The sequence below is a fragment of the Micropterus salmoides genome, unplaced genomic scaffold, assembly GCF_014851395.1.
Source record: "Micropterus salmoides isolate LMB-PRFRI ecotype aquatic unplaced genomic scaffold, ASM1485139v1 Ms_hic_scaffold_18, whole genome shotgun sequence".
Classification (NCBI taxonomy): domain Eukaryota; kingdom Metazoa; phylum Chordata; class Actinopteri; order Centrarchiformes; family Centrarchidae; genus Micropterus; species Micropterus salmoides.
This window is the reverse complement of record NW_024040928.1, coordinates 31,179,310-31,198,319: the sequence shown is the minus strand read 5'-3', so window position 1 is coordinate 31,198,319 and position 19,010 is coordinate 31,179,310. Positions and strand designations below refer to the sequence as shown.

Sequence of the window (19,010 nt, the reverse complement as noted above, 5' to 3'; positions counted from 1 at the left end):
CTTTGCAGGTGTTTTGAGTTAATTAGCTGATTAGAGTGTGGCACCAGGTGTCTTCAATATTGAACCTTTTCACAATATTCAATTTTCTGAGATACTGATTTTGGGGTTTTCATTAGTTGTCAGTTATAATCATCAAAATTAAAAGGAATGAACATTTGAAATATATCAGTCTGTGTGGAATGAATGTATACATTATACAAGTTTCACCTTTTGAATAGAATTACTGAAATAAATCAACTTTTTGATGATATTCTAGTGATATGACCTGCACCTGTACTCTCTCTAGCTAGTCTGAAGCAGATTTTGTGAAAATTGTATTACAAAACATACATCAATATAGTCCATCACAGTAAGAATGTCCTTTTTCTAGCACAGAGCACAAACAACACCAGTTTATTCCACAAGAGTCAGGTTATGGATGAAAAAGTATGATCAAGCGGAGGGCATGCAAAGGACACAGAGAGGAGGAGCAGCACAGTCAGAGACTTTCTCACCAAATGCTGATGCACGTGAAAATCTTGGACTTTCCCAGATCCAGGTGCAGTAGGAAAGAGAGCCAAGAGATGATGTGATCCCAAGAAACAGAACTATAAAAGGAGGTGAAAGTCAGTCGTTTCATGGTTTTCATGTCAACTCGGGTCTCTGTTCTGGTAACAGAATGGGGCTCTATTTTGCACCGATCTCTGACTCACTCCGGTGGAACTTTTGTATTCTAATTGGTGTGGTCTGTTTTGTTGTTAATAAAAATGTTGGTAAAAGTTCAAGCTTTCTTATCTGACCCAAGTCTTGAATTTTTACACGATATTACGCCCACACTTCTGCATTTTGGTTTTAAAACGGAGACCTTTCGCTACGTTTGCACCTCCCGTCCAGACTAAAACGGAGAAGTTTGGAAATGCTGCCGACCCAGTTTCACGTTTCTAAACTCCAGGTAGCGTTTTAGTGAAGACGGGCAAAAACGAAGACTTTAGAAACGATGACGCAGACGCTCACGTTTGACTCTCTGATTGGCTCTTATAAGTCATACAAAGCAGAAACACGATGCTGCTGACAGAGTTTTAGTTTTGGTATTTTTATCAAAATTTTCTGTACCGTGCAAATAACACTTACAGCCTGCACTTACTGTGCATGTTTACTTTGCGACAACTCCCAGTCTGTTTTCCGCCACCACCGCTGCTTTTAACTCCCGTGTTGCATTCAGTAACAGTCCCAGCTTGTTATTGGTCCATGCAAAATAAAAACCTGTTGCGGTTCTTCGTCTGTAGTACTTTATTCTTTCGCCAAATCGCCATCTGCTTCAAGTTTACACTGGCACGTGCATGCCCAGTGTACATGAACGGCCACTAGATGTGCATTTTCAGTCGATTTAATGTAGACGGGCGGTGGGAAAAAGCAAACACTTGTCTTTCTGTGAATTTTATTCAAGTCTTCTGCAGAAGGAATTCAAGGGGACACATACACATCCGAGAGTATCATCCGAGTGAGCTGCAGCGTAACAGGTCATGCAGCTTTTATCTTAGTCTCAGGGTCGGAGTCCTATCTCATCAAAGAAACATGGTGTCTTTCAGTGTTCCCTAGGGGACACTCAATCTGGATCTATAGAAAGACACCCATGTCCAAGGTACATCTGGTGGTTATGTGAGACGTGTTCCAGAACCTAACCCTAAAGTTGACCATGCTGATGTTACACAGTTAAGTGTCTTGGTCATATCCTTAACTTCTCGGCCCACCCTGGGAAACCCTTGAGTGAAGGTTAACAGGGCTCCTAGTGTCTCTGAAACATTTATTGGTCTGGGTTTCACTGGTATGGAGTTCCCCACTCCATGAGGGAGCTGTGCACACGCATAACAGCTCTGATTGGTTACTTTTCTTGTGGTCATCGTGGTTGCATACCATGCATTGTCTTTCAGCCCAGCCGGGCTGTCAGGGAGGACGTGCATCTCCTCCTCTTCGGCCTGGAACTTTCCCTCAGTCAGGCCAAGTTTGTTGTTTTCATGTTTGGAAATGATGACAGTGAGCAGAACAACGCCTCCGTTTTGTCTCGGTCCGTCACCTCTCCAGAGCCATCTGTTGGTTTCAGTGTGCCCGCGGTGAGTGTTTGGGAGATTAGTGGTTCTAGGTGGTCTCAGAGACCTCCACTCCCCTCCCTCCCTAGGAACACAAGGCAGGGGAAAGCTCAGCTCAATCACTGATCTCCATCTTCGCCTGGTTTGAGGCCTTTTGGTTGCTTTGGCACTCGTTTGCAGTGGGTGGCGTGAATCCAAGTTGCTCTTTCAGCCACTTTTACTGCTGTTTCTGTTGTTAGCAGTATCTGAAATGGCCCGGTCCACCTGCGAGCCCTTTCTCCTGAAGTCCTTTCCCACAATCCAGTCCCCTGGCTCCAGATCGTGCAGTTTCTTCTCTGCGGCCTTCGGGATGGTGTTTTTGACCTGCATATGAATTTCAGAAAGCACAGAGGACAAATTAGCACAATATCTCAACATTTCATCCTCACATTGGCTGGTATCAGGGAGTTGTCTTTTTACTGGCCCAATCCCCGTGTTCAATGGTCTGCCAAATAGGACTTCAAAAGGACTGAGACCCCCTCTGCCCCTCATCCGGCTTCTCATGTGCATTAAAACGACTGGCAAAGCTTTTGTCCATGTTAAACCTGTTTCTTCACAGCATTTAACAAGCTTGTTTTTCAATGTGCCATTTTCTTATTCAACTGCACCTCCGCTAGCTGGATGATGAGCACAATGTTGCCTCAGATCAATCCCCATATCCTCCCCTACACTCTTCAGTGCTGCGCTAATGAAAGGTGTGCCGTTATCACTGGAGATCTTAGCTAGGATCGCTCAGCGATGATCTGGCTTATCAAAGCTTTTGCAACTGCTGCTGCATCCTGTTTAGATGTTGAAAATGCCTCTACCCCTTTAGAGAACATATCTACCATGACAACACAATATTTCTTCCCCTGTGACAGTGTCAGTTCAATGAAGTCCATTTGCAGGTGCTCAAATGGTTTGTCTGGGGGTGGGTGTGCCACCTGTGGGATCTGAATCGGCCGCCCCACATTGTTAGTTGCACAAATGATGCAAAATAGTCTCATGCAAAGTTGTTACTGCAAAAACGATTTTTACCAGGAGCTGGATCACGTGATGCTGAGCCGTCCACAAACAACTCCATGTCTGGGTTTGTTAGAGGAGTCTCCTGCAAGTCTGCCCTTAGAGAGCAGGTTTCTGCTATGACTGCAACACAATCATGCGGCTGTCCTTCACCTGGAGTTGGGAGGAGAGTAGCAGGATTCAGTACAGTGCAGTAATGTTAGATATATCAAGCAACACGGTCTTGTATCTCAGCCACCTGGATGTGGAGAGATGAGATGTTTTTTGTTCAAGCAAAATCATCGACAGCATGTGGAACCAGCAATGTCAAGTCTGAATAACCCACAATGTCACGTGATGCCATGGCTGCTTTTTCAGCAGCCGCCACAGCTCTCAGGCAGTTTGGATGAAAAATAAGCTCCAGGTCTCAGTCGTCCCCCATGGTCTTGTAGTGGTACTGAGGTCATGTACCCCCCCTTTTCGTCAACAGTCTGGGTGAAATGTGTGTTACAGTCGAAGTCAAAGCAAAAAAAAGATAAATAAAACTGGTTCAGTTTCTCTGGCACAAACAAAACAAAAAGGAGGAGGTTTAATTGTCGCGCAATCCGGCAACGAATCAGTGTGGCTCATTTATAAAATGGGCGTTTCCGGGGTTTTCCACGGTGGTGAAACCTGCTGAATTCTAGGTTGTCACAAGATCTATATAATGTCTAAATTCTTACGTGTTTCTATTAAATGTTAACAAAGCTAGTAGTCTGAGGAAATCCTATCCCGTTTACAAAAAGCCTTTGTTCAACATTCACACGGTCTGTTAGTGTTTTTTTTCCCCCAGTCGCAATTCATTCACACAAGGCTGTTTGCAATGCCCACTCAAAAAAATGTTTTCATTCGCACTTCATTCATACATCTGTAGTGAACACATTCAGCATTCAACAATACTGTCTAATTACTTGGTAATCACCTGGAGCAGCAACCCCAAGTAAAATAATAAAAAAATAAAATTTTATTTTATCAATTTTATTGCGAGTCCTATGACTCACACAGCCCTACTTTACTGTGGGTCCCAGACCCAAAAGAACTGATGCAACAGCAGGTCCCAGACCTATAAGAAATCCACTGCCCCCCAGTGATTTCTTGACTATAGTACCTTTAACACAAAGCTTTGCCGATTCACACGGCGGCCCCAGGCCTGCCCTGCTGACACGTCTGTCACGCTCACCCTGAGAGGCAGCGAGAATCGTTCCACTGAACAGTCTACTCACCACAAAGAGAGTGTTGCCAGCCACCAGGTTCTTTGTGGATCACAGCGGTGAGGGAGCCTCAGACACTCAGGCGTCAGGCCCTCAACGTCTCACCCGTATTTTGGCCATACGGTTTTTCACCTGCAGCTCCGAGTGTCCGAGTCCTCTCGCGTGTGTGACGAGCCGACAACGCCAAAATTGTGGTGGGAAAAAGCGTATTTAAATAAATCTGAATGAACCTCACCGCTGTGTTCACCACTTGTTACCGTCCGCACTGTGGAAGTTGATGGTCTCCATCTTCTCCATGCTCTCCTCCAGGTCCGTCTCCGTGACAACATGTCGTCTGCAGAGATGTTACTGCAGAAAACAGGTCAGCTTTACTACAACACACACTGAAGTACTGCAGGTTACACACGCTGAAGTACTGCAGGTTACACACGCTGAAGTACTGCAGGTTATACACGCTGAAGTACTGCAGGTTATACACGCTGAAGTACTGCAGGTTACACACGCTGAAGTACTGCAGGTTATACACGCTGAAGTACTGCAGGTTATACACGCTGAAGTACTGCAGGTTATACACGCTGAAGTACTGCAGGTTATACACACTGAAGTACTGCAGGTTATACACGCTGAAGTACTGCAGGTTATACACGCTGAAGTACTGCAGGTTACACACACTGAAGTACTGCAGGTTACACACGCTGAAGTACTGCAGGTTATACACACTGAAGTACTGCAGGTTACACACGCTGAAGTACTGCAGGTTATACACGCTGAAGTACTGCAGGTTATACACGCTGAAGTACTGCAGGTTATACTCCACATGGTATACACAGAAGAATATTAAACACAGTACATCATATCCTGTCCTGGTGAGTCCAGGTCCCTGTAGTATGGGAGTCTGATGTGACTCTGGGTCCTGGTCTTACCTGACTTTGACGTAGTCGGACAGCAGCCAGCGGTAGATGGCCTTGGTGGCGTGAGTCATGAAGGTGCGTCCTTTAAAGCTGGTCTTCTGCAGGAACCAGGGCAGAGCTCCACAGTGATCCAGGTGGAAGCTGAGAGGGAGGGCAACAGTTACTGAGGAGTTTCCAGGTCCACATCAGCCCTGACCTTTATGTTGGTCTGATTTCTCAGCATCATGTCAGGCAAAGCAGTTTGATTAGAAAGCACATTTCATACACAGGTCGAGTCTGTACAGAGAAGGGAAAACAACACACTTGGACATTAAAGTCCACCTGCTAGTACAGCTGAGTGTGTGTATATTAAAGTGTTCTCTGGTTGCTGTGCTGATAAATGTTGGGAACTCACTGGCTGATGAGCAGCAGGTCAATTTCAGCCGGGTCGATCAGGTCGATGTACGGCAGAGCGTCCGTCCCGTCCAGACCAGGATGGATCCCGCAGTCCAGCTGAACCACAACACACACACGTTTTTACACACTGAGGTGACTGAAAGCTGAACGCTGTGCAGCTGATGGGATTAAAAACAGACCATAATCTTTGGTCCCTTGAACTCCAGGATGATGCAGGACCGTCCCACCTCCTGTCCTGCTCCTCTGGACACAAACACACAGAGACAGCATCACTTTCATGTCTAACTGACATCCAGATGTTTCAGGTTTCAGCCTTAAAGACAAAACTCTTCCCCCAAGAACCGTTAACAAACTAAACTCAGCTATCAAACCCAGCAGAACCAATAATAACAGAAGGACCAGCTGATGCATATCTGCCCCCAGAGGAACATCAAGCAGAACTCCATTCAAAAATTAAGCACTTTTAAAACACTTTGTCAGCAAAGGCAAAAATACGTTATTTAATTTAATTAATCAGTTAAATTATTAACTCAGAATTTCTAGAATCCACCAATAAGCATCTGATTTTAATGAATGTTGTTGAAGTTAACGTCAAGTCTCGCGGTTAGATTTCCACGTTGAAAACCTTCTTAAATAAATAATGTTTGGTACATTTGGTCTGCGCCGAAATGAAGCCTTGCCTCTAATGAATAGTTAAGTTTAAATAGCAAGTTAAAAAAGCTTTGGCCTTTGTTGATAAAAGGAAGATCTACTAAATTGGTATTTTTCTGAATGGAGTTTGGTGAGAGAGCAGCAGCCACGGAGGCTAAACCAGGTAAACGTTGTGTTTGAACTCACAGCGGGCGGATGAGCAGTTGGTCACTTTCCTCCGCAGGAACCGTGGCGTCACATTTACGTTTAGATGCCATGTTTACCTGAATAAACTCACAAATCTTCCACAAATACTAAATTAACTCAGAACTTCAGCTATTCCGCGCGTTGCCACAACTTTAACTCACTTCCGGCTCCTGCTGAAATACCTCCGTGTGGTACAACTGCTGGTAACTTTGGTTCCACCTTTGGGAGTGTGTTTTTCTTCTTCTTTTATGGCAGATTGCAACCATGACTTTTAAAGGTGCATACGCCACCTACTGTACCGGAGTATGTTGCATGAACTATGTTTGACACAACTTCATTTCATAAAATAATTAAAATAATATTGAGAGAAAAAACTAAATCCTATTATATATCTCTATATTTTTCAGATAATAATAATAAACCTTCAAGGCTTCACTTCCTTCCTGCCTGACTTATCTTTTGATTTAGCCTTTGTGAGGATCAAACTCAGCAGGAAAAGAAATGTACTTGAGTAACAGAATAAATCAAGACTATTTGTTGAGTTTTTGTCTTCAAACCTTTATTGAAATAAATGAGAAGCTCTGCAGCCATCAGCAGCTACTAGATGCTGCTCCAAGAAAACTTTATTAAAGTGAAAATCAGAGTCAACACAGTTTGTACACAACAAGTTCAGCCCTGAGATCATCTAAGAAAACACATTTCTGACATTAAAGGCACAATCAGTGAGCCAGATGTTAACCAAAGTGAAGCCTCGTCCACCACCAACATTTAAACCACAGGACTGGAAGTTGTCTCCCTCCTACACAGAACACAGAGACACTGAGGAACCATAGAACCAGAATCCCAAACCAGGATAAAGAGGTTCAGTGAATGTGGTGTTGAAGGTGTGGAGGTGGATCAGTGTGTCAGAGGAGACTCTGTAGAAGGACAGAGAGCCAGCAGGACAGTCCACATACACTGTAACTCTACCAGAGGAGGAGGAGGAGGAGGAGGAGGAGGAGGAGGAGAGAGGGAGGACCGTTTTTCTGTTATTGTGCCAGACAGAGTAACGACCATCAGAGCAGCTCAGACTCCAGGACTGATCATTCCATCCAAACACACAGTCATTACTGTCTCCTCTCCTTCTGATTCCTCTGTAACTCACTGATATATCAACTCCTCCTCTCCACTCGACCTCCCAGTAACAGCGACCAGTCAGACCATCTCTACACAGCAGCTGTTCCCAGCAGTAAAATCTCTCTGGATGATCAGGATATGGCTGCTCCCTCTGTCACCCGTGTCACCTTCCTGTTGTTGTCAGACAGTTTGAGGTTTCTGTTTACTGTGTTTGTGTCCAGTGTGAGTTCACAGAGATCTGATGGAGAGAACGAGACACAACACAGCAGCAGTTTATCATCAGACACATCTGAAGGTTTATTCTTTGTTTTCTATAAAGTTTAATGATGCATTTAGTCAGTAATGTTTGAATGAATAAATACAACTATCAACTTTGTATTAAGAGAAACTGACTGTGTGCTGTTTTGTCATCATGAGTCAGATTGAATCCACACTTACACTTCCTCAGACCAGGTTTTAACCTCTGCTCTCCACCATGGTCCACCCTGGAGGAAGAAACACAGTCAGAGTGATTTTCTATCCAACATGAGTCCTAACTGCTGTTCAACATGAAGCAGTGTTCCTCAGTTTGTCAGTGTGACAGAGAAACAGGCTGAAACTCATCTGTGTCAACTGTCTCCAGGATTCTTTCTGTCTGAGAAAAGGACCTGAAGAAGAAGACAACTAATATGAGAGCAGGATGTCAAATATTGTCCTCTGCATGTTGTCCCGCTAAATAAACAGTTTGACCAGCATTCACACATGAACAACTAAACTGTTTCCAGACTGTTCTCAGATCAGATTCAACTTGTATTGAGTAATTTCTGTCAGAAACAGAGGGTCTGAGGACAGAGAGGCCACATGATGTACAGATTGTAAAGCTTTGAGACAAGTTTGTGATTTTGCACTTAATAAAACTGACTTGGGAATTTCATATCAATAAAGGACTGTATTTCACAGAGACAGATGAGGCTAAATGATGAAGTTAACAGAGAATAAAGGCACCGAGAAGGTGTTTCTCTCAGCAGCAAATAATTATATGCATCTAAATGTGCGCATTTGTTTTGCTTTAAATATTTAACAATTGTATTTATAATTAACAAAACACTAGTGTTTACAGTGTTGGACAAACCACTTGGAAAATGTAGTGAGCCAAGCTACCAGTTAACTCTACATTAAATGAAGCTTCACTACACTGAAGCTACAACCAGGAGAAACGTAGCAAGCTCAGCTACAGCAACATGGCAGAAGTCCTTTTTTTGTTTATATTGAACCAACTTCATTCCAGAGTAGTAAAAGAATAAAGACCTGCTCCAAACAGTAACAACGTGAGAGATCTAAATCAGACAAACTCCCCTACTTACTGGGAGAAATGCCCAAATATTACAACAAAATGTATTTCCTCACAAACTGAGAACCAGTGGAAAAACATTGTTACTTTAATAGATGTGCTGCTTGTCAAAGCATGACATTTTCAATGTATGATTTATTTTGAGATTTGATAGATACACAAAAAAGTATTGTCAGCCACTGATTGTGCAAGTTCTCCCATTTAGAAAGATGAGGTCTGTTTTGTCATAGGTACACTTCAACTATGAGACACAAAATGAGGAGAGAAAAAAAAATCCAGGAAATCACATTGTAGGATTTTTAAAGAATTTGTTTGTAAATTATGGTGGAATGTAAGTATTTGGTCAGTACTCAAGGTCAATGTTTCCTGTAAGTCTTCAGCAGGTTTGCACACTGTAGCTGGTATTTTGGCCCATTCCTCCCTGCAGATCTCCTCTAGAGCAGTGATGTTTTGGGGCTGTCGCTGGGCAACACGGACTTTCAACTCCCTCCACAGCTTTTCTATGGGGTTGAGGTCTGGAGACTGGCTAGGCCACTCCAGGACCTTGAAATGCTTTTTAACGGAGCCTGAGCGGCGTGTTTGGGATCATTGTCATGCTGGAAGACCCGGCCACGTTCCATCTTCAACGCTCTCACTGATGGGAGGATTTGGTTTAAAATCTCACGATACATGGCCCCGTTCATTCTTCCTTTTAACACGGATCAGTTTTCCTGTCCCCTTTGCAGAAAAACAGCCCCAAAGCATGAGGTTTCCTCCCCCATGCTTCACAGTAGGTATGGTGATGCAACTCTGCATTCTTCTTCCTCCAAACATGACGAGTTGAGTTTTTACCAAAAAGCTTTATTTTGGTTTCATCTGACCACATGATATTCTCCCAGTCCTCTTCTGGATCATCCATATGCTCTCTGGCAAACTTCAGATGGGCCTGGACATGTACAGGGCGGGACACGCCTGGCGTCCCTCTCGGCGTAGTGTGTTACTGATGGTAGCCTTTGTTACTTTGGTCCCAGCTCTCTGCAGGTCATTCATCAGGTCCCTCCGTGTAGTTCTGGGATTTTTGCTCACCGTTCTCATGATCATTTTGACCCCACGGGATGAGATCTTGCGTGGAGCCCCAGATCGAGGGAGATTATCAATGGTCTTGTACTTCTTCCATTTTCTTACAATTGCTCCCACAGTTGATTTCTTCACACCAACCTGCTTGCCTCTTGTAGATTCACTCTTCCCAGCCTGGTGCAGGTCTACAATTTTCTTCCTGGTGTCCTTCGACAGCTCTTTGGTCTTGGCCATGGTTGAGTTTGGAGTCTGACTGTTTGAGGCTGTGGACACGTGTCTTTTATACAGATAACGAGTTCAAACAGGTGCCATTAATAAAGGTAACGAGTGGAGGACAGAAGAGCTTCTTAAAGAAGAAGTTACAGGTCTGTGGGAGCCAGAAATCTTGCTTGTTTGTGGTGACCAAATACTTATTTTCCATCATAATTTACAAATATATCATTAAAAATCCTACAATGTGATTTCCTGGATTTTTCTTTCTCATTTTGTGTCTCATAGTTGAAGTGTACCTATGATGAAAATTACAGACCTCTCTCATCTTTCTAAGTAGGAGAACTTGCACAATCAGTGGCTGACTAAATACTTTTTGGCCCCACTGTATATATATTATTGTTAACATTTGACTTTCTGCTTTCATTTATTCATTTAGCTGACGCTTTCATCCAAAGAGACTTACAATTGCTATACATGTCAGAGGTTGACGCCTCTGGAGCAACGAAGGGTTAAGTGTCTTGCTCTACATATCAAAGTTTCCTCCTCACTAGAGGAAGAGGTGGTCAGACTGGACCCTGATCCTTTTCACAAGAGCTTTTTGTTCAGGCGACACAATAGAAAGTAAACTCAGTCTCTCGTGTCTTTATTCCCCTGCAGCAAAGTCACAAGGATTTGATGTACGTGATGTGACCGTCATACGAAAGTGCTTTTGTTGGCTACACATACAGGTCTGTGTATGGCAAATCCATTTTCCAGCATATTGATAAGACTCAAGACATTTACAGAAGAGTTTATCAAGATATTGTTTTTCATGGATTATTTATATTTACAGATAAAATGCCACATGAAATAAGGATGATAAGATATTTTAAAAAACCTGTGTGTAAAATGATGATGCTCTAACTGCTTTAAAGGGCGAGGAATATGACTTGATTTGGACTAGCTAACGTTGTGCTGTAGAAAACTTTCAAATGATATATGATTCAATATGGAGAGTTCTTGAAAGACCGGTCAAACTTTTAGTTGGAAAGTGCTAACAAAGATGAGATTTACGCAATCTAAAGATCACAAACTTGGTGTAAAATAGACAAAACATATATTTAGAAATATAAATATATATATATATATATACATATACACTGCTCAAAAAAATAAAGGGAACACTTAAACAACACAATGTAACTCCAAGTCAGTCACACAACCCACACAAGTGGCTCAGGTAGTGCAGCTCATCCAGGATGGCACATCAATGCGAGCTGTAGCAAGAAGGTTTGCTGAGTCTGTCAGCGTAGCGTCCAGAGCACGGAGGCGCTACCAGGAGACAGGCCAGTACATCAGGAGACGTGGAGGAGGCCGTAGGAGGGCAACAACCCAGCAGCAGGACCGCTACCTCCGCCTTTGTGCAAGGAGGAGCAGGAGGAGCACTGCCAGAGCCCTGCAAAATGACCTCCAGCAGGCCACAAATGTGCATGTGTCTGCTCAAACGGTCAGAAACAGACTCCATGAGGGTGGTACGAGGGCCCGACGTCCACAGGTGGGGGTTGTGCTTACAGCCCAACACCGTGCAGGACGTTTGGCATTTGCCAGAGAACACCAAGATTGGCAAATTCGCCACTGGCGCCCTGTGCTCTTCACAGATGAAAGCAGGTTCACACTGAGCACATGTGACAGACGTGACAGAGTCTGGAGACGCCGTGGAGAACGTTCTGCTGCCTGCAACATCCTCCAGCATGACCGCTTTGGCGGTGGGTCAGTGATGGTGTGGGGTGGCATTTCTTTGGGGGGCCGCACAGCCCTCCATGTGCTCGCCAGAGGTAGCCTGACTGCCATTAGGTACCGAGATGAGATCCTCAGACCCCTTGTGAGACCATATGCTGGTGCGGTTGGCCCTGGGTTCCTCCTAATGCCAGACAATCCTAGACCTCATGTGGCTGGAGTGTGTCAGCAGTTCCTGCAAGAGGAAGGCATTGATGCTATGGACCGGCCCGCCCGTTCCCCAGACCTGAATCCAACTGAGCACATCTGGGACATCATGTCTCGCTCCACCCACCAACGCCACGTTGCACCACAGACTGTCCAGGAGTTGGCGGATGCTTTAGTCCAGGTCTGGGAGGAGATCCCTCAGGAGACCATCCGCCACCTCATCAGGAGCCCAGGCGTTGTAGGGAGGTCATACAGGCACGTGGAGGCCACACACACTACTGAGCCTCATTTTGACTTGTTTTAAGGACATTACATCAAAGTTGGATCGGCCTGTAGTTTGGTTTTCCACTTTGATTTTGAGTGGGACTCCAAATCCAGACCTCCATGGGTTGATAGATTTGATTTCCATTGATAATTTTGTGCGATTTTGTTGTCAGCACATTCAACTATGTAAAGAAAGGAGTATTTAATGAGATTATTTCATTCAGATCTAGGATGTGTTATTTTAGTTTCTAGTATTTTTTGAGCAGTGTATTAGATAGATAGATATGTGTGTGTAAGAAACATCCTCTATCCCAGAAGAAACCTAAATTACTATGTAGCCTAGAGGACTCAAGTTATTTATGATAATACGGCTGTGTGGTGAACCTATGAACTTAAGTCATATTTAAACAACTATTGCTTTGTGTTATATATAAAATAGTAGTAAGACTTCTCTCTGTGTACACGCATCCTATAGGCCTACAAGTACAATTTTGGCTGTATTATTTGTGTCCCCCTCAAAAATTGCTCTCGTGAAATTTTATGTTTACTCCCCCCCTACTGTGAGATGAAACTTACGCCCATGCATAGCGCCCAGAGAACCTGATGTGGAGAGGGCAGAGGAGAGGACCGGCAACTTGAAAAAGTCCCAGTACACCAAATGTTTGCGGGTCGCGGTCTCAGACCTGTTCAGTCAAATCTATACTGCGCACCATAGTGGTTGATGGTGGAGAAGTGGAACCATCCTGTCAGTCATGCGGTGCGCAGCGTAACATTAGTTCATTAGGAAAGTATGTTCATTTAAGTCTGTTTATCTTTTTAATGTGAATAATAACAATATAACAATAAAAATACATTGTGTGATTCAAAATAATGGTTGTTGAAGAATGAATTAGTGACCGCAACAGATGCTGATTTTACTGCTTCCATGGGAGCTCAGACCTCCTTATGGGAGCTGAGCTCCCACTGGCTCCCACGTAACTCCAACCCTGTTTAAAGTGCTCTATAAACTAAATTGATTGATATATTGATGAAAGTTCTCCGGCAGAGCGCTTTTTTAAATTCAGCAAAATCATAATTTTGGACTGTGGTGTCTACACGTCGAATCTAAGCTGTAACCTGACCTGCACCTCCCCAAAAATGCAACACCATGTCGCGGCGATGCAGAACTGTACCTTCTGTGAGACTCATACAGAAACGGCATTACATATGTTTTGTCAGGATGTACAGTATGTACATTTATTAATGATTAGATATATTCAGGTTTCTGCTTGTTCTGGCAGAATATCTTTTTTAGTGTAACACTGCGACCATTATTTCTTAATCAATTTATGTTGTTTCTGGCTAAATTTCATAAACACAAATGCAAATTTACAAACAAAAACCCCATTTATAGTCTTTGAGAAAGAAACTTTATTTTTGAACTGTTTCTCCTCCAACAGAAAGGCTTTGAAGATAGGCTCCTTAATGTCTGTACTCGCTTAAAGGTCTGTGTCTCGACGTACTGCTGACGTATTGTGGTAAGCGTGTCGACTCATTTCCGTTTCCGGTGCTTGTGTGTTGGTACTTTGTTGTTGCTCTCGCTAAATAACAGTTACATTTGTTTGATTACAGCGGCCAACTGTTCGCTAAACACTTATTCTTTACAGTAATTTTGCCTAAGCACTCACAGTTCTTTCCATCTTTTAGTGACTGCTGTTCAATCTCATAGTTGTTCTAAAGTTTTGGTAGCTGACGCTACAGTAATTTAGCTTAGCAGCTAGCGATGGCTTCTCCTTCTCCCTCTCTCTCCTACTTTCTCCTGCTCGGTGTGTCAGATGTTTAGTTACTCCTCTGCCTCCTTTAGCGGTAATGGTACATGTAATAAGTGTAGTTTATTTATAGACATGGAGGCGAGGCTCAGTGACTTAGAAGTCTGGCTCCGCACCTTGGTAGATCAGTCTTTAGCTACTGTAGCTAGCCAGTCCCCGGTAGTCGGTGCGGAACGGCCTGAGTTAGCCTCTGGTAGCCGTCCTCCGGCATCCCCTGTGCAGCCAGGAAAGAGGGGCTGGGTGACTGTCCGAAGGAGGAATAGTCATAAGCATTCAAAGTCCACGGGGCATCATCAACCTGTTCACGTCTCTAACAGATTTTCCCCACTCAGCGACACACCCGCTGAGAAACCAACTCTGATCATTGGCAGCTCCATTTTGAGAAACGTGAAGTTGGCGAAGCCAGCGGCCATAGTTAAGTGCATCCCTGGGGCCAGAGCGGGCGACATTGAGTCTTATTTGAAACTGCTGGCTAAGGATAAACGTAAATACAGTAAGATTGTTATTCACGTCGGCGGTAATGACTCCCGGTTACGCCAATCGGAGGTCACTAAGATTAATGTTGAGTCGGTGTGTACATATGCAAAAACAATGTCGGACACCGTAGTTTTCTCTGGACCCCTGCCAAATCTGACCAGTGATGACATGTATGGCCGCATGTCGTCATTCTGCCGCTGGTTGTCGAGGTGGTGTCCAGCAAACGATGTGGGCTTTGTAGATCATTGGCAGACTTTCTGGGGAAGACCTGGTCTGATCCGGAGAGATGGCATCCATCCCACTTGGGAAGGAGCAGCTCTCATTTCTAGAAATCTGGCCAAGTTTATTAGTGGACCAAATCCATGACCCAGAGTTGAGACCAGGAGGCAGAGTCGCAGTTTAACACACTTCTCTGCTCCTCCATTTCAGCAGTTACTTAGTGAAAATCCTATAGTGACGGTGTCTGTCCCCCGACCATTGAAATTATTTAAAAAGGTAAACAGAAGAGGAGCTGTACATAAAAACCTCATAAAAATTAAAACCACAAGAGCAATAGTGCAAACGAATAGGAGAGTTAAATGTGGACTCTTAAACATCAGATCTCTCTCTTCTAAAGGTGTACTAGTAAATGAACTAATATCAGATTATGATATTGATTTATTTGGTCTTACTGAAACCTGGCTGGGTGATGGAGAATATGTTAGCCTAAATGAATCCACCCCTCCCATATGATCAATCTATCTTTATCAACAGGCTATGTACCACAGTACTTTAAAGTAGCTGTAATTAAACCTCTTCTGAAAAAGCCCAAACTTGATCCGGATGTTTTAGCCAACTATAGACCTATATCTAAACTTCCATTTCTCTCTAAGGTTCTGAAGAAAGCAGTTGCTAAACAGCTGTGTGACTTTCTACAGAGCAATAGTTTATTTGAGGATTTTCAGTCAGGATTTAGAGCTCATCATAGCACAGAGACAGCACTGGTGAAAATTACTAATGACCTCCTTATTGCATCAGACAAAGGACTTGTCTCTGTACTGGTTTTATTAGATCTTAGTGCTGCATTTGATACCATTGACCATCAGATCCTATTGCAGAGACTGGAATATTTCATTGGCATTAAAGGAACCGCTCTAAGCTGGTTTAAGTCCTATTTATCAGATCGATTTCAGTTTGTACATGTTAACAATGAGTCCTCCATGCACGCCAAAGTTACTCATCGAGTTCCTCAAGGATCTGTCCTTGGACCAATCCTCTTCACTTTATATATGCTTCCTTTAGGCAATATTATCAGGAAACATTCCATAAGCTTTCATTGTTATGCAGATGATACTCAGTTATATCTATCGATCAAGCCAGATGAAACTCATCAGTTAGCTAAACTTCAAATGTGCCTTCAGGATGTTAAAACCTGGATGACCTGTAATTTTCTTATGTTAAACTCAGATATTATTGCTCTGGGGCCTAAGCACCTCCGTGACGCATTATCTAAAGATATAGTTTCCCTGGATGGCATCACCTTGGCCTCCAGCACCACTGTGAGGAATCTTGGAGTTATCTTTGATCAGGACATGTCGTTTAAGTCTCACATTAAGCAAATTTCAAGGACCGCCTTTTTTCACCTACGTAATATTGCGAAAATCAGGAACATCCTGTCTAAAAATGATGCAGAAAAACTAGTCCATGCATTTGTTACTTCTAGGCTGGATTACTGCAATTCCTTATTATCAGGCTGCTCGAAAAAGTCCATTAAGACTCTTCAGCTGATCCAGAATGCTGCAGCACGTGTTCTGACAGGAACCAGGAAAAGAGATCATATTTCTCCTGTTTTAGCTTCTTTGCATTGGCTTCCAGTAAAATCCAGAATAGAATTTAAAATCATTCTTCTTACCCACAAAGCTCTTAATGGTCAGGCACCATCTTATCTTAAAGAGCTCATAGTACCTTACTACCCCACCAGAGCACTGCGCTCCCAGAATGCAGGGTTACTTGTGGTTCCTAGAGTCTCCAAAAGTAGACTAGGAGCCAGAGCGTTCAGCTATCAAGCTCCTCTCCTGTGGAACCAGGTTCCAGTTTGGGTTCAGGAGGCAGACACCATCTCCACATTTAAGAGTAGGCTTAAGACTTTCCTCTTTGATAAAGCTTATAGTTAGGGCTGGCTCAGGTAGTCCTGAACCATCCCTTAGTTATGCTGCTATAGGCCTAGACTGCCGGGGGATTTCCCATGATGCACTGAGCTCCTCTCTCCTCTACTTTCTCTCCCTCTGTATGCAACCTCATCCCATTATTGCATGTTACTAACACAACTTCTCCCCTTTCTGGTAGTCTTGTGCTTTCTCGTCTCTCTCCTCTCTCCTATCACTTCCTGCAGGTTTTCTGGCTCTGGAGCTGTGGAGTCTGGATCTGTGGTTGCGGGTCACCTGCTGCCCCCGTGTTCCTGCTCGACACCCTCTGCTGCAACGACTATTGTTGCTAGTCTTATTGTTATTATTGTTATTATAATCATTAACATTACGATGGTTACCATTAACACTATTATAAATATCTGTACCATTTTTCATTTAGTCTATAGCAACATCACCTTTACTGTCTGTACCTCTGTGTGGATATTGTGTAGGCTGCCTCCCTCCCCTCTCTCTCTCTCCTTACATCTCTCTCTTCTTACATCTCTCTCTCTCTCTCCTTACATCTCTCTCTCTCTCTCTCTCTCACCCCAACCGGTCGAGGCAGATGGCCGCCCACCCTGAGCCATGGTTCTGCTCGAGGTTTCTGCCTCTTAAAAGGAAGTTTTTCCTTGCCTCTGTCGCCTAGAGCTGCTCTTGGTGGGAACTGTTGGGCTTCTGTAAATAGCATCATAGAGTACGGTCTAGACCTGCTCTTTTATGAAAAGCGCTGTGAGATAACTGTTGTTGTGATTTGGCGCTATATAAATAAAATTGAATTGAATTGAATATCCTTCAACCAAGTCCAGTTGCACTTCACTTTAACCTTCTGAGAACCTTCACAGATATCTGTGATATCCTTATTTATTTTCGCTGTATTGTTCTGTTATTGTACCCCTAGCTATAAATACATCAGTATCCCTAATGTGAAGTATCCATTGCAATGTTAAGATTGGTGATATATGTTGCTATTTGATATTATTAAAAAGGAAGAAAAAAAGACAGACAGCAAGAACTGTGATTGGTCGGCATGGTAGCCTTCAGGAAGTGCTCCGTTCTTTGAAGTACATTTTATTATTAACAATAATAACAGTAATTTTATTGCATCTCTTGACTCGCACAGACTTCACTCAGTAAAAATCTTGGAACTCCATTATTACGTTACAAGTCACGGACCAGGTAATGCAACAGCAGGCACTAGAGTGCAGATGGTTTCGTTGTTTCATAGGCTACGTCATTAACAAGCCGGCATGCGGCTCACCTGCTGCCGTGATAACAGATCACGGGTGGAAAAATATGAAAAAAGACGAGTTCTGTGTGTTTTAGGCGACTTTATAAAACACACTGCTGATGGAGAAAGTGGAGCAGACAGGCGGAGAGAGACAGAGATGTAACGTTAGGTGTGTGTGAGTGTGGAGAGAAGAGAATTCAGAGACAGGTGCAAACCAGGTATTTTTAAAAATGATAATGTTTTTGGGGATTAAATCCTGCTTTCACCAGCCATCAGCCATCACCGATGGCATCGTCTATCGGCCCAACCCCAGTGTGTGGATGCTACCACGGTACTTGATCAATAAAGGAACTTCGAGGTTGAAAAGCCATTTGATCAGAAAAAAGCGAAGCTACCACCACACTACTGAGAAATGTAGTTAGACTTGTAACACTGCAGCTACATTAATCTCAACAAATTTAGTAGTTGTTGAGATGAACCATCAAACACTTCTATCCACAGCTGGACTGGGACAAAAAAATTGGCCCTGGCATTGTTGGCTCAGGCGGCTCACCTAAATTGGTGAGACACTTCTCACCGATACACCATCCTTCCATATATAACATGTGTACCTACTGTAGACAAACAAGCCGAGTGGTATGTGCCATGGATAAGTGCACCAGTGCAAGTGAATCAGTGTACTCATATGTTATAATCATCAACCTTAATTGAAGTAATCATCATCATTGTCACTACAGCATGGCACACATCCTACCCAAGGGCTTCACTTTGTGTTGAACAGTGGTGGGGACATTTAAGGGCTCAGATTAGGGGGGTGACGACACACTTTGCCCATGAGATGTGACATTGCACAAGATTGGGGTCACAAGAACAAGACAAGAATCTATTTGAATACCATTTTGAGCATTAAACACTCTTCCTGCATTCTGGGGATATTTTCTGCACCAATT

The 19,010-nt window shown here is 43.5% G+C and overlaps 2 protein-coding genes across 6 annotated transcripts in view; both read right to left on the bottom strand.

Annotated features, from left to right (window-relative positions):
- LOC119909370 (NLR family CARD domain-containing protein 3-like) overlaps nt 1-19,010 on the bottom strand; it is a 140,854-nt gene that overhangs the window by 56,174 nt on the left and 65,670 nt on the right. The window lies entirely within an intron of this gene.
- On the bottom strand, nt 1,401-6,673 carry LOC119909427 (cleavage and polyadenylation specificity factor subunit 3-like). Of its 5 annotated transcripts, none has more exons than XM_038727671.1 (7): nt 6,481-6,670; nt 5,823-5,886; nt 5,642-5,739; nt 5,260-5,388; nt 4,572-4,684; nt 3,123-3,260; nt 1,401-2,429 (listed from the first exon to the last, which is right to left on the bottom strand). In XM_038727671.1, exons 1-7 carry the CDS (start codon nt 6,549-6,551, stop codon nt 2,302-2,304), a joined length of 741 nt encoding a protein of 246 aa, XP_038583599.1. In that variant the 5' UTR covers nt 6,552-6,670; the 3' UTR covers nt 1,401-2,301. The 5 variants fall into 5 exon arrangements, with proteins under 5 accessions (XP_038583599.1, XP_038583602.1, XP_038583601.1 ...); XM_038727672.1 differs by lacking the exon at nt 1,401-2,429 and adding an exon at nt 2,839-3,037 and having other exon boundaries at nt 6,481-6,673; XM_038727674.1 differs by lacking the exon at nt 3,123-3,260 and having other exon boundaries at nt 6,481-6,671.

Bases quoted from the DNA above. Each gene is read 5' to 3' on its own strand.
- LOC119909427 (XM_038727671.1), bottom strand. From the start codon at position 6,551: ATGGCATCTAAACGTAAATGTGACGCCACGGTTCCTGCGGAGGAAAGT. The intron at 5,740-5,822 runs GTCTGTTTTTAA...GTTGTGGTTCAG, and splicing joins TCAAGGGACCAAAGATTATG to CTGGACTGCGGGATCCATCC. The intron at 4,685-5,259 runs GTAAGACCAGGA...TGTTTTCTGCAG, and splicing joins TCCGACTACGTCAAAGTCAG to TAACATCTCTGCAGACGACA.